General features: G+C 44.8%; 1 protein-coding gene across 1 annotated transcript in view; it reads left to right on the plus strand.

The window, feature by feature from the left end:
* ADGRG4 (adhesion G protein-coupled receptor G4) overlaps nt 1-26,047 on the plus strand; it is a 1,724,535-nt gene that overhangs the window by 966,586 nt on the left and 731,902 nt on the right. Inside the window, exon 17 of the mRNA XM_085607949.1 lies at nt 18,590-18,755. Coding sequence (XP_085464075.1) covers nt 18,590-18,755 — 166 coding nt within the window. The remainder of the gene's footprint in view (nt 1-18,589; nt 18,756-26,047) is intronic.

The following is a 26,047-nucleotide window of genomic DNA, read 5'->3' on the forward strand; positions in this document are numbered from 1 at the left end:
AGGCAGGGACAATAAAATCAATTGATTTCCATCATGCATTCAATTCTGGCACACAGATTTGTCAATAAACTAACTAAGGGATTATAGTAAAAGCTTGCTTGCCAAATAATTTCTGTCATTTGATTAATCCGAATAATCATTACCAGCATAAGTAACATCCCATCTAAAATTCTTCCAAATCCTATCAAACGTTAGCAACTAGAGGGAGCCTCTTGCTTCAGCCACAACTTTTTGAACGAGCAACGATTAAATCACGACCTAAGGAACTACTCATGTTGCAGGCAACTACAGTGTTACAATACCACTTAAACACTTTAGGCATCATCCGCCCGCCATCCTGACATAAAAAGGGACCGCCCGCCATAAGTGCAGCGGTCCTGTTGGGGAGATTAGAATGTGCCCGCCACACTGGCGGGCGCATCCTGCATTTTTGACATTGCGGTGGGCGGTGCTTCCAGCACCACCCGCCTCAATGCCAAAAATGCATGTTGTGCATTTGCATGCACAATGTGGCAGGCACCGCGCGGTGCCTGCCATGTTGTGCATGAAAACGCAGGGGGGTACCATAGGTACCCCCCATGTGCACCCCACACCCCCTAAAATTCCTGGGGCCCGCTACGGGCCCCCAATGGCAAGGACCGCATGCCTTTCCGTGGCGACAACGCCGCCACGGAAAGGCAAATCCCCGCATGTATCCTAATATGGATGGCGGTGTCTAACAGACACCGCCACCATATTAAAACCTTTTCCGCCCAGTCGACTCATCATAGTAATATGGCGAGGGGAAATGGCACACGGGTGGGAGAGAATGTCGGGCGGATCGCCACCGCCATGCAGGCGGTGGCGATCCGCCCGTCATTCTAATTGACTCCTTTGCAACAGCATCTATAAAAAGGAGAAGAAAAAACACTGTATGACTAAGCACCTCCAGCATAGCAAAATAAAAACAGGTACATAAAGTTAACTTAAAAAATAAATGATATGAAAAGAACACTTTGAGCCAGCTATTCACTGCACAGATAGGAACTGCCCCATGATATATGCTGTGGTGGGGGGGGGGGGGGAAGCGTCATATGAATGACTATTTAAGAGATAAATTAATTAAATCGGCTGACTAGAAGCCATTTCTATTTATGTATATCATGTATGACTTTAAAAAAAACATATTTATTAGGCTCTAACTAATAAATTAAACTAAGTGAATGACATGAGAGTGATTAAAACAAAAGTAGTACATGGTACGTACAGTTATACATGCTAAAATATAAGTGATCGAATTATAACACAGAGAAGTTTGGTGGCCAACATAAGTTTGCATCTTCTTAGTCAGTGCCAGTATAAGCAAAATTACCATTCTTACACTTATTTTCACATGGGGCAAACACCAACAAACCCTGAGAGAGCCCCGAAGAGTACTGAAAAGGGTATATCCACAGAATGAGGTCAGGTAGAACTAGGAGTGACTCCTCAATGGCCCAGCAAAAAAGAAAGAGCTAAAGGACCACCAGTGATGAACCTGAACCGCAACCTCAAATGATCAGGCCCAAGCAGAAGTCCTCACCGACCACAGGTGGCGTTTTAATTTCTCTGCTTATTTCAGCTCAGAAAAATGTTTGCCACCTGTCCTTATCTTTATCCAATCTCAGTTTGAATAATTCAATTAATGACGCTCTCATTGGCAACTCACCCATGGTACATCAACGCAAACTCTACAACCAGGGCTTCCTTACAACAGCATTAGGCTTGTCGACAGGCATAGGTACTGAGGGCCCAATTCACAGAACTAACTTAAGACAAAATCCTAAACTTACTACCATTTTGGTATTCACAGAAGGCACTTACTCATTTTGGTATTCACAGAAGGCACTTACTCATTTCGGTATTCACAGAAGTTATGAGTCTTAACTTTAGGACTCCTAAATGCCTTCTGTGAATACCGAAAGTCTTAAAGTTAGGATTCTTCTCAGTTTAAGAGTAGTAAAATTAGGACTCCTAACTTTAGGACTCCTAAATGCCTTCTGTGAATACTGAAAGTCTTAAAGTTAGGATTTTTCTCAGTTTAGGTGTAATAAAGTTAGGACTCCTAACTTTTATGACTCCTAAATGCCTTCTGTGAATTTCGAAAGTCTTAAAGTTAGGATTTTTCTCAGTTTAGGAGTAGTAAAGTTAGGACTCCTAACTTTAGTACTCCTAAACTGAGAAAAATCCTAACTTTAAGACTTTCGGTATTAACAGAAGGCATGTAGGAGTCATAAAAGTTAGGAGTTCTAACTTTACTACTCCTAAACTGAGAAAAATCCTAACTTTAAGACTTTTGCTATTCATAGAAGGCATTTAGGAGTCCTAAAGTTAGGAGTCCTAATTTTACTACTCTTAAACTGAGAAGAATCCTAACTTTAAGACTTTCGGTATTCACAGAAGGCATTTAGGAGTCCTAACTTTACTACTCCTAAACTGAGAAAATCCTAACTTTAAGACTTTTGGTATTCACAGAAGGCATTTAGGAGTCCTAAAGTTAAGACTCCTAACTTCTGTGAATACCGAAATGAGTAAGTGCCTTCTGTGAATACCAAAATGAGTAAGTGCCTTCTGTGAATACCAAAATGGTAGTAAGTTTAGGATTTTGTCTTAAGTTAGTTCTGTGAATTGGGCCCTCAGTACCTATGCCTGTCGACAAGCCTAATGCTGTTGTAAGGAAGCCCTGGTTGTAGAGTTTGCGTTGATGTACCATGGGTGAGTTGCCAATGAGAGCGTCATTAATTGAATTAAACAATGACCAGGACAAGGGCAATCAGCCCATTTTGTTGCCTATAATCATCACTACTAGTTTTTCAGGCGTAAATGATTCTGAATTTAGTGGTGACTCCAAAACCAATGCATTTATGCAAGGCTATATGACCAACTCCCTCGCAAATAGTGGGATCAGGGCAAACAACAACCAGGATAAGGGCAATCAGCCCATTTCACTGCCTACCGTCATCACTATCAACAGTTCAGGCTTGAATGATTCTGCGTCTTGTGGTGATTCCAAAACCAACTCACTCCCAAATATTGGCAATTGGTGGCAACTAATCAATAGATTAGATGCCACAGCCAAAGCCCTGGAATGTTAGTCCAACAAGTTTGATATCCAACTCTCTCTTCTTGAAACTCCAGCACAGTATATATCCATTATAGACTCACGTTTTGAATGACTTAACACTGCCATAAGCAGTTTTCTTTTAGATGCTCATAAGCCATCCACACATAATTTGTCTCCCACTTCTACTATTAACAACGAAGATTGTATGTGTGCTATTCTTATGGTCAAACTGCTTTCTCTAACCGCAATAGGAAGTACAAATGGTTGGTAAGGCGCAATCCATGAATGGCAACTCTCTAAATATAATATCATTAATGCCCCCGAAGGCCACTATCGGTCAATCACTGCCAGCACTACCTCTAGTAGATTCTCACAATAACCTCATCGATGTTAACAACTCAAAACCACCGAAGAATACTGTGGTAGCCTGTGCAGAGATCCATTCAGTGGCTGGTAACACCGAACCTTTAACAGTAACGAAATTCTCAACTTGAAAAGGAAAAAATACACGACAATAAAGTAATGCTAAAAATCCCTTAAACAATTCGGAAAATAGGACAGCAAGCCTGTGCGGCACTTCATCAGAACAGAATAGGAAGCGGCTCAGGAAATTAAATAAAAACAGGTTAAGATCCAGAAAAGTATGAGACAGGCAGTGACGTTTGAGGAATATTTCCATCTGGACAAACAGGCAATGCCAAAAGGGCAAAAGATTGTCGTCAACTAAAATTCTCAAAAATCAGATGGCAGCGCCTTTTCCCAAAATCTTAATGCCATGCCTAATCCAGATAATTCCATCAGGACACAAACCATCATTAATGCAGTTTCTAAAAGAGCATTTGGTACAAACCTGCTGGCTCCCTTTACAATGCAAAAAACTCATTCCAGTACTGATACAGATTCTGCGCCTCGATTCATAAAAAAGGGGGAAACCAGTCTGCATCACGCACCAGTCATCAATGCATCCTGTAGTGGATATCTCAACATCAGCTGCTCCAATGCCACTTCAAACCAGTCAACAAAATCAATTCATATAGACATCCAAAGTGTACACCCTCCATCGGATGTAATAATGAAGTTGCCAAGTCTAACTGTAATAACTAATCATCTCAATATAGATTCTTCAGCAACTTTAGGGCTTGCCTGTAAAATCGCAACATCACCCAGTAATTATTCAAATCATTTGAATGATAGCCGTCTAGACATTATAAGTGTGCAACCGTCAGAGCCAACTAACCACTTATTGACAAGTGAAACCATAAATGTGAATCAGCAGAGCTTTACAAACTCAACAATGCTGTTTCATAATGCTGAAGCCCCCCTGATAATTTTTTGCCCAACAGCCTTTCCGCGCCCTCAGGTTGCTTAAAACCAGGAGCTAGGTCAGGTAACCTACAAACACATGGATCTACTCCTTCGCCACCTTTTGCTGATAAAGACTACTTACAGCACACCATTATACAAAATAATCAAGTTCTACCAACAATATGACACCCTGATGCTTCACAAGGCAACGTTGACATTTTGAATTCGAGGCAATATAACAAAACTCCAAGCATCACACACAAACTTTTGCCATCTGAAATCTAATAATATCACTACCATACAATTCATTGCATTGGACATTCAAGCCCATAAAGAGGCCACGGCAGTAACATGGTCTGATCTCACTGCAGTAAACTGGAATATATTTGAAGAATGGGGAATCCTGATCACCCTCCCAAAAAAGGCATGTTGCCCAGGAACGCAAACCAGACCCCATTCAGCCCTCCCTAAACCATGAAAGCGTTCATTGTCATCCAGGCAGAGAACTTGCCTATAAACCAGAGTCACTCTTAAGAAATGCAGCAGGCCCTCCCTGATCACTTGCACCAATCAATTTTGAATCATTAATCGTCTACACGAACAATAAGACCGGAAGGCAGTGCACACTCACTGCATCACCTGCTGAAAAATCATCTTAGGACTGGGGCTGGCTTGCACCAAACTTGGCCAGCTCAAAACCACTTTGACATGTATCAAGCGAACAGATTAAATCCAAATTAGGAAATACGATCAGACTGCCAACTATGTCCTTAGTGTGGAATGTCGCAGGATTCGAAAATCTTCTACCTGACTCTGAAGCAATGTCTTTTTTAACCTTGCTCGACATTATATGCATTCAGGAGTCTTGGCAAGAGACAGACACACCAATTGAGGGCTACTACAGCCAGATCACACACAAAGGGCAATGCAATGGGGGGGGCCTTTCAATTTTTCTTTCAGCTCGCTGGGATTTTGCAACTATTACGCATCCCACTGGTCACAAAGATTTTTTATGCATTGAAATCAAAAACTGGCGACACAATTCCAGAAAGTGCAATTTATTTCGTATGAATATGTATAAACATCCAACATCTTCTGGGAAGCAGAAGAGAGTGAAGAAATTAGAGCAGCTGATCACCAACATCAAGTTGAATTACATGAATGCTCACCTTCTCCTAACCGGAGACTTTAATCTAAATCTGCTACACCACCCTTTTAACAGTATCGCAGGAAAAATAGCAGATACTCAATGGCTGACACCCATCTCAGGTCTCAAGGCCAAAAAGAACAGACCCCATTTGGTCATACTCTGTTAATAGCCTTAGAGCATTAATTGAACGCTTCCTGGGCTCGTCATGCCCAAGAAGATCAGCATTGCTGGATTGCACGTTCTGCTCAATCGCTTTGTTTAATACCATTACTACTTACACCATTACACCCGAATGTGAGAGTGACCACATGCCTCAGATTTTGTCCTTAAAAAAACTTGATCAACGCTCATATCACCTTAAGCCTTATTGGGTCGAATCATCTGCAACACAACTGGAGACAGGTAAAATGGAGTTTGGAAGTGGCCATAAAGTATATTTACTGGAAAACTGAAACTGAACCTGGGTAAGATCTTAATAAATACAATCAATGGCTGGGAACTCTTCATACAAAAATAATTCTCAGATTTGGTCATTAGCCGCCAATGTTACAGAAAAGAACATTGAGTGAAAAGTTACTAGTTGCCAGCATCGATTTACAAATATGACATCGATATGTGTACCAGAACACTTGAAAATCTGTTTAGCTGCTGTATAATTAGAGAATCTATTCCAAGTTCCTGGCAAGGTTTGATCTTACACCCTATTTACAAAAAAGGCCCTGTGACGCTCCCTAACAGCTATCAACATAGCTCATTGCTGGATGTTGAGGCCAAATACTTGTGTCGCTCCTGCTGGTAGATCTACAAGAATGGGCACCTACAAAGAACATGCTGCCTTGCAATCAAACTGGCTTCAGAAAAGGGTCTGGCACTGTTGATAACCTTGTGGCCCTAGGGATGTTTGCAGCAAAACAAATAAGGAAGCCTGGCAAATTACAGAATCCCTATAACTAGGCATTCTGCTGCTTTATTCCAACACAGGGGCCAGAGTAAAACTGGGATTCCACCCAGCAGTCTCTGATAAGATAAGAATTGAACCAGGTGCGTATAGGCACCTGTGCTTTTTAATCTGTTTATGAGCGACCTGGTACCCGCATCAAATCTAGTAATCATCCATGCTCCAAAAGTAGCGGATCAACATATCACCTCGCTACGCAGATGATGTTGTTCTCTTAAGCCAAACCCCGATTGGGCTTCAAAGACTGCTAGGTGTCATATATAATCATTGTCACACAAACTGTATGACAATTAACTATGAAAAAAACAACATTGTGATCTTTGGTTGGAAAAAGATAAAACGAGGACATTGGCACCTTAATCACCATTAGAACAGAGGAAAGCCGAATCCAATGAGGATATCAAGTCTTCTTTAATAAGTTGCGCACAAGAAGCCAGCTGACACGTGTTTCATCAGACAAAGAGTCTCTGAATCTTCAGGGCTGTATACTAATTCCAATATGGCAAAATCTGAGAGAACATTGCTCAGTCATAAGCAGAAATCTCTACTGTACGCAAACAAGAATGACTGCCGGGTACAAACCACTGATGGCATATGCACAAAATTAGTGATCACTCCAAGATAAAATTCATTTCAAAGGTGATCACGTATACCAAAAGGTGAACAAAGTAATCTTCAATAAATATAAGTATCACTGAAGAATCACGCCAGTGTGGTCAGAATCTCAAATAGAATCAAATCTCCAGGATTGTAGTGGGGCTGCCAGGACGTTCTATCTTCTTCGCGTTCAAATTTACAGGGGGTCTGTGAGACACAACACATGTGTCTTATCCGTTTACGTATTACTAAGACACACTTTTGATCGCTTTATGAGATTTGATTCTATTTGAGATTCTGACCACACTGGTTTTTTATTTTTTATTTTTAATTGCTGTTTATGGCATCACCACCCCCTTTTGTACCGGTTTATGGCACCTGGCACTTTAATGGACTTGATTGTCTAAATAAAATATTTGATGATCTGTGCAATTACACTTTCAGAAGAATGTTCGTGAGTGAAAGCTAGATCTTGGTCCATAAAGTATGCACTGCGATGATTGAACTTTTGCGGCAGACATTGGTTTGACTGCATTGATTATTTGTCCCATAGATACTCTTTCTCTAACTGTTGAAATGGTCACTCAAACAGGGCCCGGGTTATGTTGGTTGTAGAGGGCAGTCGGGGTGGTGGAGCTACTACCCCTATTGTACTCTACCTTTAGTCCAGTTTGGCCGACAGGCACTCTGCATAGTTGTAAGGGGCGTAACACAGGCCCCCGCAGCCCCCGCGATGCGGGGGGGCCCCCACGCTCCAGGGGCCCCCTCACTCAGTGGAGCCAGCAAGCCTTTTGTCTTCATGAATTAAATGGTGCGTGCACGCACCATTTAATTAATGAAGACAAGAGGCTTGCTGGCACTGTCCGCTGAGTGAGGGGGCCCCTGGAGCACCACGATCTCTTCTGGCTCTTGATGCACACGCCCGGCCTCTGAGCAGAGGCTGTCCTCTTCGTTAATTTAATGGTGCGTGTCGCGCAGATGTCTTCGTGTCTGCGCGCCGCGCAGCCTTCAGGGTGGGGCTGGTGAGTATTGTCAGTCATGCGCATTGAGCAGCGCAATGAAAAGTGCGCCTGACAAGTGAGGTGAGGGCGGCATCCCAGGGAGACTACTAGAAGGACCTTGCGGCGCCGGCCATAATTTAATTATTACCTGCCCGCCTTGCTCTGTCTTCTGCTGCCCGCTCGCGCCTGCTTCTTAAGTTGCAGGCCAGGCCTCGGCTCAAGTGAGTCAGTCTGCCCAAGGCAGTAGTGTGTTTTAATGTGCGTCCCCCTTTGTTATGGTGCGTTAATACCAATCTGCTGGTTGGGGGGGCAAAAACTACCAAGCAGACAAAATTCAAAACACTGGCGCCGATACAAGTAAACACCAAGGACAGCGTATTTTAATCGCACGGTGAGTTTAGCGGTTCGAAGCACTGGACTGCTGCTACATCACAGTAAATAAAGACGCTGCCTGTGGAAGAACTTTCAGAAAACGTAGGTTTGATGCTGCTGACTGTACGGCATTATTTTCGTGAACATCTTTCTCCACCCATCTACTTTACATATATGTGATCTTCTGCCACAGATTACTATGGCGGCGCTACAAATGGCCGAGAGCACGCCCTCAACAGCCCCCAGTGTCATGTACTCGCATTCATCTCTCCCACAGACTCACACCTCATGCAACTGACCCCAGAAATCCAAAAGCACATAAAAGGCCAAGCCAAAACATTAATCAACTGATTTTACGCTACTACACCTCTCCAACCTGCTTTCTCCCGTCTATCCAAAAGATTTAAAAAACAACCTGCTTTAAACTTTCACACAGACTCCGACTGTGCCGCCCCGCCCCGCCCAGGAAATAACAGCTACCACTAAACTAAACACACACCACTCCCGCCCTACAAAATAAAGCGTGTAGCACACTCGGGTTTGATTTACCCGCACCTCAGAAGCAATTACAGCAAACATCCATTTTCACACACTCTTGCAAGACATCATTGCCGCAGATGGCATACACACCGCAGCTCAAGTCATGCACAGACTCCACATGGTCTTTAGTGTCCAGCTATCACTTACACTTCCTTAAATATGTAACGTTTCTTGACACCCCCTACCCAGCGTGATAAGCACACGTGCCACCCAAACAGTATGAACACAGCCCAACCCCCTCATCGCCTACTATCCCGATACATCAATCACTTAAATAACACCTCACGCGTTATATGTCCAGCATGCAGCCAAACACACCAGTCAAAAATACTACCTCGAATAAAACCCAGGAAACAACCAGAAGCTAATTCAAGACAAACCCAACACAACCATCTGCCCAAGAAAACACATGATCATAACTCTAATTATAAGCCAACATACCAGCAGTGGTGCAGCTAGTAAGTCACGGGCCCTAGTGCAAAGGAGGAAATGGGCCACTGACTGAACTGTGAAAAAAAGCAACAATCAAGGGTCAGTGAGTCGCTCAGGCGTCTCTGACCAGTACGCGCATGCCATGGCCTGAGCCTCTTCTTTAATTAAATGATGCGCGGCTGCGGCGTACAGATGTCTCCGGGGTCTTCAGGGTGGGGGCTACAGGTTAGCATGAAGGTGAGAATTGGGTCTGTAGTCAAATACACAGGTTAGTGTGAAGGTGAGGATTCGATTATGATCGGGGTCAGTTTTGCATATTAGGGTCAAGGTTCAGGGTTGTAAAAGCAGAAAAAGAAAATCTGAACCAAATGATTCAAACTACTGCTTAAATTGACTTACAAGGACATTTTCGAACTATTTACAACCAAACCTTTTGATTTGAACGAGATGCTGTTCAAACTACTTTCTTCTACTAGTCTTAGAATCATAAATGCACCAGGAACAGTTAAGTCTTTTTGTTGATGCAACTCAAATGAACTAACATTGTATATAAACTATCAAGAGGTGCTTCACAAATAACACGCATGCACACAGGCAGTAAGCGCAATGAACACCAACAAAGCAGATGCACAATAGAGAAGCACGTCTGCAATAACCCAAAAGGCACTAAAAGGCTTTTTTCCCCTAGTTTTATATAGTGCAAACTCGACTCGAAGGCATCAGAGCGCTTTACATAAGCACCGGTTGCGTCACAGACGGACGCATTCATTTTTTTGTTCGGCACGGGATATGAAGTGATTTACCCAGAATCACAGGATGTTGAGGGTCCCTGCCGAGACGCAAACCCGGTTCCCCAGTTTCGAGGTTGACCGCTCTCTTTGATAACAATGCACATACCCGAAAAGAATGATCACCAACACTGCATACACTCTGGCATGAAGGCTCTATACCAACAATGCATGGACACTGTGCCAACAATGCATATACAAAAATGAAAAAAAAAACATCTAACAATGTAACACAAGCACTTAGAATCTATTTACTAAGGATGCTTATGCCATGAACACTAGAATAGTAAACCTATATAGGAAAACACTAAGAACATCTCTGCAAACACTGTGTATAAGAAAAGCTGCCCCATATTAAATACTAAATGCTCTTTCCACCAGTAACGTGCATGCCAAAATGTAGACCTTTGCTTATTGCGCTATAGGTAAGCGTCGAACGGATATTTTCCTTTAGCAGTATATCTGTTCGAATGCGAAGGTCCATTCCTTCATACGCTCATGGTACATACAGAGGCCAGCTATCCCTAAACACCACCTTCAAGAGACAATAGGGCTTTACACGCTGCACATAATCACACACTAGAGACCCCTATACTGCACAAAAACCATCACTGGGGGAGGGACGGTCATAACTGAAAACACCATGGGCTCTCACTTACTGCACACAAATAAACATATGGCGTACGGCAAGGAGGGAGCAACTGGACAGATGTCAAGGATTAGCTTTTAGCAGTTAAAGTTTGAAAACAAATGGTAAAATTCAGATGAATGGATGATTTTGGGATCTTGTGTTTTTAGCCAATCAATGCCCATAAATCAAATTTGTTAATGACAAAAGTTTGCAACAACCTTGTATATTTTATGGGCTTGGGAATCGTACTTGTAATAGCGTAAAATACTTTAAGTGATGCATAAAAATGCCTGTGTGTATAACTCAAACACTGGTATGTCACCAGATAACTATTATGCCATTGCTGTAACCCAGCACAACTTTGCTTCTAGCAATATGTTTTCCATCCTATATTTAACTGGCAAAGTGACTTGTACATTTTAGTTAATTTTATAAACTAGGGGTCCAGTTAGCAATTTCACTATGGCTGTCATTCTGAAAATGTTATACTATTTCAAACCCTAAAATCCCTTTGTGCCAGCATTCCTGCCCCGCCCTACAACCCCTCTGACTAACAATCTACTCCTGTGTTTCTGGGTCTTTTCTCTCAGCCCTGCATACAAGGTGCTCATGAATAATACTGTTAGGCAATATCATGAGAGAGGAGTGTAGGTGGTAGGCTGATATGGAGCAAGGAAATAGAGAAAGAGAAATTAGCGGAAACACCTTGATAAAGGGACAAATAGAAAAAGTGATTTTGAGCGAAAGAAAAATTAAGGATGTGAAATAGAAGATGGGTATATGAAAGAAAGACTGGAAGGAAAGAAGCATGAAAGGAAATAAGGGAGAAAAGTCAGGATGTAAGGGTGAAAGGAATGATGAAAGAATTAATTAATAGAGTAGTGGAAGAATTGATAGAGGGGATGTTGGAATGGTGGATGGAAGAGTGAAAGATCAATAGGTTAAATGGTGAATGAATTGAAGGGTGAAGAATAGATAGATTGGGAAGAGTGAAGGATGAATAGTTTAAATAATGTGTAGATTGATGCATGGATATAATGATTGAAGGATGCATGAAAGAAAGGCTATAAGTATGTATATATGAAAGGACTACAGTCTTCCGTTCACATCCACCTGTCACTGTCAGTTTTGGTGCACAGCAGTGGGAGCATGTCCCACTATAAAAAAGCAAACAGCACTGCATCGTGGTCACACACAGAGGAAAGCTCGCATTCTGAGATATAGTTGCCGTAATAGTTTATTCAAAAGTTTATTCAAAAGACTGACGTGTTTTGACCGGAATGGTCTTTGTGGTGTTATTTCTGATATTTATACGTGTTGATCGTCTTCATTGCTTAATTGTGCTCGCAAGAAAGTGTCACTCATAGTCGTTGAAATGTCACTCATAATTACACTGAAATTATGAAAATGTCACACATGTCATGCAGATAACTTACCAGTCTATTTCTCTTAACTTTCGCACAATACTGAGTTATATCTTGTGTACTTCTCGTGTATATTGTCAGTCGAGTTTTTATGGAATTGCAGGTTTTGGTTTGTCTTTCAAAGTTTCAAGTTGTTGTCCAATAATGTCAATTCTATTTCAGACTGTTTGTTCTTCAGCCATAGGCAGTTCCTGAGACAATAGGATCGCTCCTTGGCATTCTTCTGATTGCTGCCTCAGTTAAATAATCTGCTTTTGACAGTATTGTTACAAATGGCATAGCTTGTATGTTAAGAGCGTTTACTACTTTCTCATTAGAACTTAGAGAGTCAATATAGAGGCATTTCATTTAAATGTTGGAGGTTTAAAATCAAAATATACTAGATTTCTGGGTGGTAGGGCAAAGTGGTAGGTGGTGTGACGGGCCGCCGCGGGGGGCCCCCTCCATGTGCTTTGCAGGGGGGCCCCCTCAAGTTTCGTTACGCCACTGGTAACATGGGCAGTTCTAGGCCCAGAGTGCAGGGGAGCAGGGTGGGGAAGGAGTTGGGGTGGAGAAGGGTTGTTTTTTGTTTTATTTGTATGAGTGACATTGCATATCACTAAAAGAGAGATTCGCTATGTAAGCTGTATTTATCCATGGGGTTGCACTGGGAAAAGATCTTTAAGCTCCTAAGCTGGAATGTGAATGGACTTGGGTCAGAGTAAAGCGTAGTATTGTATTGCAGTATGGCAAACGTTGTGCCCCTGAAGTTGTGCTTCTCCAGGAGACGCACCTGGTTGTCAACTCCTGCAAGGCCTTAAACAGATGGGGCTACCGGCTGGTGGCCCACTCTGGCTTTACTACGGGTCACGAGTGGCAGGCATCCTACTAAAAACCTTATTCCCACTATCAATACAACACACGAGGACTGATGTGATGGGTAGATACGCAGCAGTTTCTGGGCAGTGGGAGGGTAAGACACTCATGTTGGTATCAGTGTATATCCCACCAGGGTTGCGGGGTCAGTCCTTTTGAGATCTAGGTGAAATAGTGTTGCCATTTCCCCGAAGGGTATTTAGTGATGGGAGCAGGTTTTAACTCAGTGGTGTCGGGCGCTTTGGACCGCTGCCCTCCCCGGACCCTTAGCCCCTCACAGAGTTGGCTTCAGGACTTTCTCGAGGCCATGGACTTTGTGGACACATGGAGGGTGTTTCACCCAGGGCTCATTCAACACACCTTCCACTCTGGGGCTCATATTAGCTTATCTGGAATCGATTATATCCTCACTCCAGCTCACCAAGTCGAGAACATTAGAGAAATTAGACACCTTGCCCGGGGTATATCTGACCACTCCCCGCTATGGGCGAAGGTGGTCATTGGCGAAAGGAGAGTTGGGTGTGTGGCACCCATCAATCCATGGTAGCTTAAAAACTCTGTAGTGAGGGACAAGATATTGGCGACCTTGGAAACCTATTTCCTGAAAATAGGGAATCAGTATGTTCATCCCAAACCCACTGGGAGGACTTCAAACAGTGGTGTGGGGTCATGCGCTTTCACTAATAGCTGGGGTGAGGAAGGAAAAGACGAAAGACTTGACGCACCTGGAGGAAGATATTCTCCGACTTGAAGACGTTAGTGGGGAGCCAATGACACAAGAGAAGCTTCAAGCCCTGAAGCTTAAACAAGCTGAATTCAAGTCTTTGGCGACCAACATGGCCAAATCATTGGGCAGAGACAGAGAGAGTAGGATCTATGATCTGGGAGACAAGGCTGGGAAACTATTGGCGTGGCTAGACAAAAAAAAGTTGGCGAGCAGGCTGGTTCCAGAGCTGGTGTTGCCACCCGGGGGAGCTATAACAGACCCACTAGAGATTGTCAGTGAGTTTGCTGATTATTACCATTCCGTATACTGTGCAGGCTCTCCCTTCACGGAATCGCAGGCCCTGTTTAGAGATATAACGCTGCCCTCCCTGACGAGCGAAGATAATGACTTGCTAGAAAGTGACTTGACCAATGACGAAGTCGCCCAGGCAATTTGAAGTCTCCAGCTCGGTAAGGCATCGTGCCCAAACGGCCTGCCAATCGCGCTTTACAAGCAACAACCAGATTTACTCACCCCATACATGCGAAATGTTTGAGGAAAGTCGTGAGACAGGGCTGCTCCCACCGGACCAACTGGCTGCTAGTTTTGTCACTATACACAAAACAGGTAAGCCTAGAACAGCATGCTTGTCTTAAAGGCCCTTCTCCCTTCTAAATGTTGAACCTAAAATACTTGCCAAACTCCTGGCCAGGTGCCTGGTCCAGGTCATAGACAAATTGGTACATCCGGACCAATCGGGGTTCATGCCCCACCGGAATATTGCCTTGAATTTAAGAAGACTACACGGTGTGCTGGGGCGTAGGGACACGATTTAAGAAGGTGCGGTTGTGGTCTCGTTGGATGCTGCGATGGCCTTCAACACAATAGAGTGGCCGTATCTCTTTGCTGTCCTAACCAAAATGGGTTTTGGGCCAATTTCATCGGATGGGTACGCCTTTTGTGTACAAAGCCCTTGGCGCAAGTGGTCGTTAATTATAAGAAATCAGAGGTATTTGAGCTGAGTAGGGGGATGCGACAGGGTTGTCCGCTGTCTCCTCTCCTCTTTGTCCTTACACTAGAGCCACTGGCGGCCTGGATCCATAGAGATCCAGTAATCCGGGGGTTACGGTGGGCTGATGCATGGGAGGACCACATCTCCTTGTATGTGGACGATATCCTTCTATCCCTCGTATCCCCCAGGTCGTCGCTACACAGAGTTCTGGATAGCTTTACAAACTTTGGTAGGTACTCTGGATACACGATTAACTGGAGCAAATCTTTGATGTTTGTTCTAAGTAGTTGCCTAGAGAATGTCCCATGCAGGAAGCGAAAGATGGCTTTCAGTACTGGGAATTTTTATCACACTGGATCCCAAGGCGAGATACGATCAGAATCCATCCCTCCTGCTGCAGAAGCTGAAAAACGATGTGGCCAATTGGAGGAACTTGCCGCTTTCATTACTAGGGAGGGCAGCATTGTTTAAAATGATGTACCTCCCGCGGTTCTTATATGCGCTCCAGAATTTCACGGATCTCGTTCCCCCGGGATACTTTAAGGAGGTGGAAAGTTTCCAGAGGGAATTGCTCTGGGATGGCCGCCCCGTATTGCACTTCCTAAGTTAGTATTGAGTTGGTATGATGGAGGGATCGGGCTACCCGATATCAGGAAGTACTATTGGGCGGCCCATTTGGCTGCCATAAATCAATGCACCTATCGAAGGGGAGATGATCCCGGCTACAGTATGGACAGGTGGTTACTGCCTAGGGGCAACTACAACACAGCCCTTTATTCCAAACCCAAGAACATTCACCTTACGGGACTAACCATGCATTCAGTGCAGGTGTGGCACGCGGTAAATAGGACTCTGGGGTGGTATCAAAAACTAACGATGGCGACCCCTTTATGTGGCTTGGAACAACTGGGCACCTTGAGATGCTCGAAGGGATTCGATAAATGGCATCTAATTTAGATCACTAAAATAGGGGACCTTTGGAAAAAAGGAGATGTGCTCTCCTTTGCCACTTTGCAAAGAATACGAATTAACCAACTCGGAATACTTTCGGTATTTACAGGTGAGACATGCATTGACGACTAGCCTGAAATGGGGAACATCCCTCCCGGATGCTTCACCGTTGGAGAACAGTTAGCTAGACGGGTACTTACCGACTAAGGCGGTGTCCTTGACATACAAGAAACTGCTCAACAACACACTAGACCCCCCTCCAGGTGCTTCATAATGGCTGGGGAAATGATGGGTTGGAACTTGACAACGAGGAGCGGCAAGCGGCAGTGGCCTTTCCAAGGTAAGTGGCAATTTTATCCAGGCTACGTCTGGTCCAACTGAAGATCCTACAGAGAATTTACGTTACGGGGACTCAGGTTGTCCGTATGGGTGTAGCGGGTGGGGGCCTGTGCAGGAGACAGTGTGGACAGGAGGGCACGTTCCTCCATATTTTGTGGGAGTGTGAGCATTTCCAGGGGTATTGGAGGGGGCTGCACACCTGTCTGGGGGAGGTCCTTGGGCTTACGGTTGAGATAGAGATCAAGAGGTGTCTTTTGAATGTCTGGGAGCCTACAGATTTAGGTAGGAAAGATCGTATTTGGGTGACATTGGGGCTAATGGTAGCAAAAAGAAACCTGGCACGGATGTGGGGGGCTGAGGCTCCGCCCACAGTCGAAGGCTGGAAAGCAGACATGGACTGGTGTATGCTGTGTGAGAAGTTTGTGTATGTTTCTAGAGGGTGCCCCCAAAAATGGGTTGACATATGGAGCAAATGGAATAATTACCGTGGAAATATATGTGAACCCCCCGTAGTTCTTGCTTTGGAAGATCCTGCTGCACCTTAGAAATTGTTTTACTATAGCGACAGAAACAGACTGTTGAATGGTGACTATTGAGATCTTGATTATGTACGGTGAATTATTTTAGCAAAATTGCGAATGGAAATGTTGTGTTGTTTAATAAAAGATTTAAAAATAAAAATAAAAAAATATCTGAAACAATTTCAAACACAAAGTGGTGGAAGCACTCTCAAATATTAAATGCTCCGTCATTAATTCAATCAAATAACCCTGAATGGTATTAAATACCCATCTGCCACTTCTCAAAGCCAACCACCCTTCCTTGAATAAACTCAGTGTTCCATCCACCATTCTGGGGATTGAATTAGTATCAGTCTTCATACTTGCCTTGCTGCCTTGAAGGCTGAAGGGTTCTGTTCCTAGGCTGACAGCCTCGGCTCCTTCTTTATCTCTGTTTAAAGAAACTAATTGCTGTCTGGAATCCTCAAAAATTGCTTTGGCTTGGAGGCTGATAATGAGACATTGCAAATGCTCAGCCAGGGAAACATTTCTTTCACTTAGCCTTAGCAAACAAAACACTTCTTACAAAAAAACTCTGCACATAAAGTATTGGGCTTTATCCAGAGCCCTGAAAGTTGATAAGTATTTGACAATGCCCCTGACAAAACCATCTCTAAATATAAAGACCCTTTGGGTCCTCACATAAATTTCTCTGAAACAGAAAGCTCATAAGGTCAGGATCCAAATCTGGCTTGGAACAGGCCCTTCTGCGTACCACAATCCTCATGATGCTCTAACCTCCTTCTTTTTTACCACATAAGAGTACATGTAAATCAGCACATATATACACAGAAGGTGCTGTGATAAGTTATGAGTTGTTGGTTTTCTAGTCAGGCATAGTCATAATGTACAACAATGGGGCAGCGAGACCGGGAAACACTATATAGGGTGGTGCAGTGAAACACGAATGGGTCTCTTTGGTCTACATCACGAATGGTCAGATGAGGTGACTCCCTCAACCGGTCCCCTGTATTCCACCCAATGCCTGCTCTCAATTCCCACATAGCACAAAAAGGCAACTCTAAACACTGATAGGGGCTCACCCTTCAGATCAGCATGAGCTGCCTCATACTGCCCTTAGGATCCGCGCAACCAAGAAACTACGTGGACTACTACATACACACAAACACAGTGAATCATTGAAAAATTCAAACCTGTTCCTAGTAAGTCAGTTTTTATATCTCCATGACCCTTTGGGTCCTCGAACCAAATTTAAGAATACCATCACACAAGCCTAATCAAACAGTAAAACATTGAAAAACCCATACAGAATATACAAAAATACTCTCGCTCACACTAAATCACTGCTTCTAAAAATTAAAAACCCATAAAACATACGCAAAAGAATAACCTCTCACATTGGCAAGCATCTAGATCTTAACTAAAGAGAAACATGGAAAGGCACTTTGATGTATGGGAGAAGCAAACAAAAGAGGATATTGAATGATGGGGTATATTAGTGGTTGTTCCTTGTTTAAAATTCTAAAATACATGATGTCATGTTGAGCATCTAGATGCTCCAGAGAGTGGCAGTAGAAGACTATAATGAGTAATGATAGCCTTCTGTCTTGCCATACATTTCTGAAATCTGAATCTATTAGCAATTCGGAGTAGCAAAGTGGGGGATGTATTGGAGACATAGAATTGTCTTTAATGCGGGCTCACGTGCCTACGTTATTTTGCTGTTAAATGATTCAATCATTCTCATTGATGTCAGACAAAGCAGAAATACTTTTGATGCCCAACAATTAATATAACATGAAATGCTCATTATCTGCATAACTTGTCTGTTAATGATACATGCATTATGATTTTGACAGCATAGTTTGTGAAGAAAGTCTGCCTTATCGGTACGCATGTTTCTCTCAATTTTATTTCTGAGTAAGGATTTTGACGTTGATCGAGGAACTGGGGGATAAAGTGACTTTTGATGGTCAACAAATGAATATGACAGCAACAGCACTGGCCGTAGCTGTGACTGGAGTGGAACTAAGTCTGTTTTCTGGAGTCTTCTTCAGTGTTAAGTCATATTTTCAAGGCAGTAAACCAGAGGTACAGTATCCCAATTTAACTATATCTTCTTGCTGTATGTGTATCTCATCTCAAGGGAGTTGTACAAATGCAGCATAAATCATGAACTTTCCCATCCCTATGGTTCCTTCACCTTTCAATATTACAATGTGGGTCGCTTGGTGGTAGGCATCAGTAGGCACAGACAGAACTCCAAATTTCAGGTTTACAAATGTCAATGTTTTGATTAACCTACTATGCTTGAGATTTGCAGTCCCCAAATAACTACAAGAGAGTCTGGGAGGTTCGGATTTCTTTATATATGGGTTTAAGGAATGTTTTGGGCTCCATTAGGCTATTTGAAAGAAAGATGCACAGCCAAATCGAAAGGAGGGAGAGAAATGTGAAATGTTGTTTATGGAGAAAGCATGTGCCAGAATTGAAAAAACACAGGATGAGTCAGAGCAGCAACGCTGGTTGATCTGAACCTTATTCAGGTAAAATGAGAGGGATTGTTGGTCAGTCTGTTAATACTTGGGCAGCAGATGGCAAATGGTAAAGTGGGCTTTAAAAATGTGAAACTTCATCGATTCAGTGGTTTGTGAAAAAAGAGATGATCTTGGTTTTTACAGTGGAGACTCAAAAGCATGTCCCCAGAAAGCACTATAGAGGGGAAACATGAACAAGAGAGAATTGGGCTTGACAAGCCACAATGTACTGGGCCTTACATGAAGCAGATAGAAGTAGTGTGCCACCACTGTTAGTCATGTCATGGTGGGTGTGGGAGAAAACATTAGGGCTTAGAATGTGATTTTACAATAGGAAGTGTTATAGTCAAAATCAATAACCTATACGTTCTATAAACACTGAAGAAAATGAGAGAAGGGTGTGTGTGTTCTCTGTGAATTTCATGGCACTTATCCACCACTTCAGGTTTGGCACAGTTTTCTCTATAGCAGACGTTAAACATTTTTTCATTGCTTCTGATGTAGCTACAGCAACCGCATGAAGGAGCTTGAGAAGGTATTTTATAAAACTCCTTATTTCTACTGCGTACAGGCAAACTTTGCCTGTTTGCTCCAGGTCCTGTACAAAGGCCATCATTTATGTGTGCCTGGAATGACATTCTTTTGTCTAGATGCAGAGCACCTGCTAGATGTCATTCCTGTACCTGTGAGCATGTTTGATACTGTTCAGTGTTTTTAGGCAAGCAAGTAATGTTGACAGTACTGTTCTTTAGGGCTTGTCTTTTGCCTTGTTGTGGGATATGATTGTCTGGGGCAAATATGCTCAGCAACCTTGATCTGTATTCCACTGACAAATGTCACTGTACAACACATATGTGCATCAAAAGTTGATAGACAAGCAATATGTGAAGGAAGAAACTGAACCCTTTTATGACAATTTTGGAAAACATCTCAAGTGACTATCAAATCCATAAAATATATGACCGTGTATGTTAATTGTGTTTCCTGGTTTACTAAAGAGAAACAGTTCAAAATGTGTGTGTGGAAACTCAGGGTCCTGAAAAACAGTTATTAAGGCAATGTACTCAGATGGTACTCATATTTTATAAGATTGCTCATTGACTCAGTGAGTTAAATGTTTGCATCTGGTACCTGCTGCGACCTGTGGGTCATTAGTTGAATCCAGGTAATGCCAAAAGAGCATTCCAACCATCAACGGGCGATGATAACAAGTATTATTTACAGCACTTATGGAAGGCGTAACTGCAATATGACGTGCTTTTTAAAAGCATTTACGATAGTATATTTACTCATTCTTTTATTTATTTATTTAGAGTTTTAAATAGTGCGTGCAAGGCCCTGGACATCAGAGTGGTTTACATAGAAAAGAGTAACATATAGTCATTTAAAATGCAGTGATCAAAGTATATATAACTGTAACATAAAAAATAAAATAATGATGAACATAGGTTTGGTTTAGATACCGTAAGCGGGCTGCACTGGGCCATATTTGTAAACGTGCATTTTTAAATGTTGTGCACAAGCAATGTTTCATTTTCTATTTAGAAAATCATCGAAATTTAGTTGCATTTATTACCTACGTCTGTATGCGTAAAGTAATATTTTCCCCTAGCTTTCTTCACCTGAAGAGATGTGTTTTTGTAATATTATAAATGTATGCGCTAAATCTCCATTGCTGTGTTATTAATGCGGAACAGTCCACTGTTTTAAGTTGCTTTCCCAATTTTCTGTCCCATGAAAATTGCTTGCAGGTAGGTGTTTTGGAAATTAGCAGGCTATTTGGTTTACTATAAACGTAACATTTTAGTGCTGACTTTTTCTGTAATGTTATGCTATTATTATGTAATGACATACTATTACATTTTGTGCTTTCATTGTTTGAGACATTTAAAAAAACATGTTCAATTTGGGGAGGAGTTCATTAATCTTAGTTCATTCACTTTAATCAATCAATCAGGGTACTTGTAAAGCATGCTACTTACCCGTGAGGGTCTCAAGGTGCTGAGGGGGGGTGGGGGGGTGCCGCTACTGCTCGAAGAGCCAGGTCTTGAGGAGTCTTCTGAAGGCGAGTAGGTCTTGGGTCTGTCGTAGGTGGGTTGGGAGGGTGTTCCAGGTCTTGGCGGCGAGGTAGGAGAAGGATCTGCCGCCGGCGGTCGTACATTGGATGCGGGGGACAGCTGCGAGGGCGAGGCTGGCGGAGCGGAGCTGGCGGGTGGGGGTGTAGAAGATGAGTCTGCTGTTCAGGTAGGCTGGTCCGGCGTTGTGGAGGGCTTTGTGTGCGTGGGTGAGGAGCTTGAAGGTGATCCTCTTGTCCATGGGGAGCCAGTGCAGGTCTCTCAGGAGGGGGTTGATGTGGCTGCGGCGGGGGGCGTTGACGATCAGTCGGGCGGAGGCGTTTTGGAGGCGTTGTAGCCGCCGTTGGTGTTTGGCTGGGATTACTGCGTAGAGTGCGTTGCTGTAGTCCAGTCTGCTGCTGACGAGGGCCTGTGTCACTGTTCTTCTTGTTTCGGTCGGGATCCACTTGTAGATCCGGCAGAGCGTGCGTAGGGTGTTGTAGCAGGAGGAGGAGACGGCGTTGACCTGCTTGGACATGGAGAGGGAGGAGTCGAGGATGAATCCTAGGTTGCGTGCGTGGTCGGTGGGTGTCAGTGCTGTCCCCAGAGCGGTCGGTCACCAGGAGTCGTCCCAGGCTGAGGGAGTGGGTCCGAGGATGAGGACCTCTGTCTTGTCCGAGTTCAGTTTCAGACAGCTGCTCCTCATCCAGTCGGCGATGGCCTTCATACCCTCGTGGATGTTGGTTTTGGCGGTGTGAGGGTGAGGATGAGCTGGGTGTCGTCGGCGTAGGAGATGATATTGAGGTGGTGGTGGCGGGCCACTTGTGCGAGGGAGGCTATGTAGATGTTGAACAGCGTCGGGCTGAGGGATGAGCCCTGGGGTACGCCGCAGATGATGTCGGTGGCTTCTGACCGGAAAGGTGGGAGGCGGATGCTCTAGGTTCTGCCGGAGAGGAAGGACGTGGTCCAGTCAAGGGCCTTCTCTTGGATTCCGGCTTCTTGGAGGCGTGTCTTTAGAGTGCGGTGGCAGACCGTGTTGAATGCGGCTGACAGGTCCAGGAGGATGAGGGCTGATGTTTCGCCGTTGTCCAGTTGGCATCTGATGTCGTCTGTGGCAGCGATGGGGGCTGTCTCGGTGCTGTGGTTTCGTCTGAATCCGGATTGGGACGGGTCCAGGATGTTGTTGTCTTCCAGGTGGCGGGCCAGTTGAATGTTGACGATTTTCTCGATGACCTACACCGGGAACGGGAGCAGGGAGATGGGTCGGAAGTTCCTGAGGTCCTTGGGGTCCGCCTTGGGGTTTTTGAGGAGAGCGTTGATATCGGCGTGCTCCCAGCTTTCCGGAAACGTCGCTGTTTTGAAGGAGATGTTGATGACCTTCCGTAGTTGGGGTGCGATGGCCGCGTCTGCTTTGTTGAATACGTGGTGTGGGCATGGGTCTGACGGAGATCCTGAGTGGATGGAGTTCATGATCTTGCGTGTCTCGTCGTCGTGGGTGTTGGCCCAGGAGGTCAGGTGGTTGGCGCTATTGGAGATCGCGGGGGGTAGAGTCATACATCGTCGGTGCGGTCGTGGTGTTGAAGCTGTCGTGGATGTCAGCGATCTTGCGGTGGAAGAAGATGGCCAGTGAGTCGCACAGTTCTTGTGAGGGCGGGATGTCGTTGGCGTTGGGATTGGAGAGTTCTTTTATGATGCGGAAGAGCTCTTTGCTGTCGTGTGCGTTGTTATCCAGGCGGTCTTTGAAGGAGGATCTCTTGGCTAGTCTGATGAGGTGGTGATGTCTGCGGGTGGCGTCAACTTTAAGTTGATTATGTTGTTGTACAGGAGAGGGCTAGATGCTGTGTGGCTGTTCTGTATTGGCACTTGTTATTATTAACTTGACTATTGTCAATTGTGCTGTGACTACTTAATTTGTTTAAGACACATTGCGTTATTGAATTTCATAATGCATTGGCTTCTGATTCTAACGTTTTACCACCTTATGCAATGATTAATTTGACAATAAATACATCTCTAAAAAGAACACTGGAAGAAGCCTAGTTGAGCACATTTTCAGTAATGGTCTTGGCTGATAATTTGAGCACAGGATTCTCTATTTCTCATAAATGTGCCCTCCTTAATGTTAATTGAGTTGGAGCTTCAACAGTAACTTGACAATATCGGCATTGGGAATGAACTGTAATTAAAAAGAATCATAAAGCTGGAGGAACAAGTGAGCTGTGTTATTGATGGTGATGTCTACTAACTGTGAGAAACTGGGTTGTTGGTTGACTGGGGTGCAAGTCCTGGCCAAGCAGCAGCCACAATCCCTGGCAGGGTGAACCACAAAAAGTCACTAAATCGACCTGTGGTAACCGTGGGTAACTTGCCACAAAAAACAGTCAGGATTCATTTAGAGGCAATGTGTAAAGTATTTATGCACCACACAAACTGTAATAAGGTGTAAATACAAGACAAGAAAAATCCCACTCCATAAATTAGTTGACACCAAAATGGCAAAAATTCAGTCGAACAGGAGTTATGAATGTTCAAACATTTAGGTGAAAACTAGCACCTAAAAGATCAAAACACCAACTGCAAACATCTAGTCAAAACTAGGTCAATTCGAAAAATATGCACAACTGCGCCCGTACGCGACCTGACTGCGTCCAGTGCCAGGAACCCTGGATCTCTGCACCACCAACGCTACGACCCAGTGGCACTCCACGCTCTCAACCCAGGGCGCAACAACAACTGCAAGCTAGCATCACCAGCCGACACCCACGGACCCTTCAGCTGTCACCGCTGCCGGCCCACCTGCAGCACCGCCAAGACCACTGACCCAGCTCAATCCGCCTGCAAGAACACAACCGAACCGAAGATCCTTCAATGCATCCTCTTCAACGTCCGATCCCTCCACAAACCGCCACTGAAATCTGGGACCTCCTCGACAGCACTACCCGGACGTAGCATTCTTTACCGAAACCTGGACCAGCACCACCTCCGGACCGGACATCGCCATTGCCATTCTCCAAGGATACAAGATCTCCAGGAAGAACCGCCCCACCCGCCCAGAAGGAGGAATCGCCATCGTCCACAAATCCACCCTCTGCCTGAACACACTCCCCAACGAGCCCACAGACCTGATGGAACACCTTCACTTCAAGATACTGGCCAGCCCTACCTCCTTCCTCCAAGAAACCCTCATCTACTGACCCCCTGGACCCCGCTGACTTTTTGCCAACTCCATCACGGACATCATCTCCCCGCATGCCATCGCGTCCACCAACTACACCCTACTGGGAGACCTCAACTTCCACCTCGCCAACCAACTGGACCCCAGCATGACATCCCTCCTGGACAACCTCCACAACATTGAACTCCGCTAGATCGTGACCGAACCCATGCACTCAGCAGGACACACACTCAACCCCCTCTTCACAACAGGAAACTCCATCCCCTTCAGCCACATCACTGAACTCCCATGGACTGACCATCGATGCGTCCACTTCACCTTCAGAACACCCACCATCTACAGATACCAGCACCTGCTCCCACGAAGAAACTGGACCAGAATCACCGACGACCAGCTAACCTCATCACTCAGCAACTCCACCCCAACCATTGCGGAAAACGACGACGCCAACACCGCAGCCCGAACCATGCACAGATAAATCTCTGACAGCGCCAACACCTTACAGCGCCAACACCTTAGCCCCCTCAAGAAAAACAACAACACCCATGCCAAGAAAGCTAGATGGTTCACCACCGAACATCAAGAGTCCAGACGCACTTGCCACCGCCTCGAAAAGGCCTGGAGGAACACCAAATCCACAGAAGCCCACAACAACTTCAGAGCGGCCACCAACGCCACCATCAACTCATCAGAAAAACGAGGAAAAAAGCAATTGAAGACAGAATCTCCACTCATGCACATAACAGCAAGGAACTCTTCAACATCATCAAGGAGTTCGCCCAACCCACCAGCGAGTCCACTGACATCCCTCCCTCACAAGACCTCTGCGACAAACTCAGCACCTTTTTCCACCACAAAATCAAGAGCATCTACGACCACTTCGACGAAGACAACCAACACACTGAACCCTCACCAACCACCCCGACATCCTAAAGCCAGCGATCGACAACTGGACAGCCCTCACCACCGAAGACACACTGAAGACGATGAAGTCAATCCACTACGGGGCCTCCACGGACCACTGCCCACCACATTTTCAACAGAGCCGCCGACACCATCGCACCCATGCTCTGCCACACCATCAACCGCTCCCGGGCAACCGGCTCATTCCCTGACGACTGGAAACACGCTGAGATCAACCCCCTCCTGAAGAAACCCTCGGCGGACCCCACCGACCTCAAAGACTACAGACCCATCTCCCTGCTCCCGTTCCCAGCGAAAGTCATCGAGAAAGCCATCAACAGCCAACTCGCCACATTCATCGAAGAGTACAACATCCTCGACTCCTCCCAATCCGGCTTCAGAAAAAAACACAGTACGGAAACCGCCCTCCTCGCCACAACTGACGACATCCGTACCTTACTGGACAAAGGAGAAACAGCAGCCCTCATTCTCCTCGACCTCAGCGGCGTTCAACACAGTCTTTCACCACACCCTAATACGCAGACTCCATGATGCAGGGATCCAAGACAAGGCCCTTGACTGGATCCGCTCCTTCCTCTCCGGCAGAACGCAGCAGGTCAGACTCCCCCCTTTCCTCTCGGACCCTACACCTACCACCTGCGGAGTCCCCCAGGGATCCTCCCTCAGCCCTACGCTCTTCAACCTAAACATGGC

Source organism: Triturus cristatus, chromosome 5_2 (assembly GCF_964204655.1).
Source record: "Triturus cristatus chromosome 5_2, aTriCri1.1, whole genome shotgun sequence".
Classification (NCBI taxonomy): domain Eukaryota; kingdom Metazoa; phylum Chordata; class Amphibia; order Caudata; family Salamandridae; genus Triturus; species Triturus cristatus.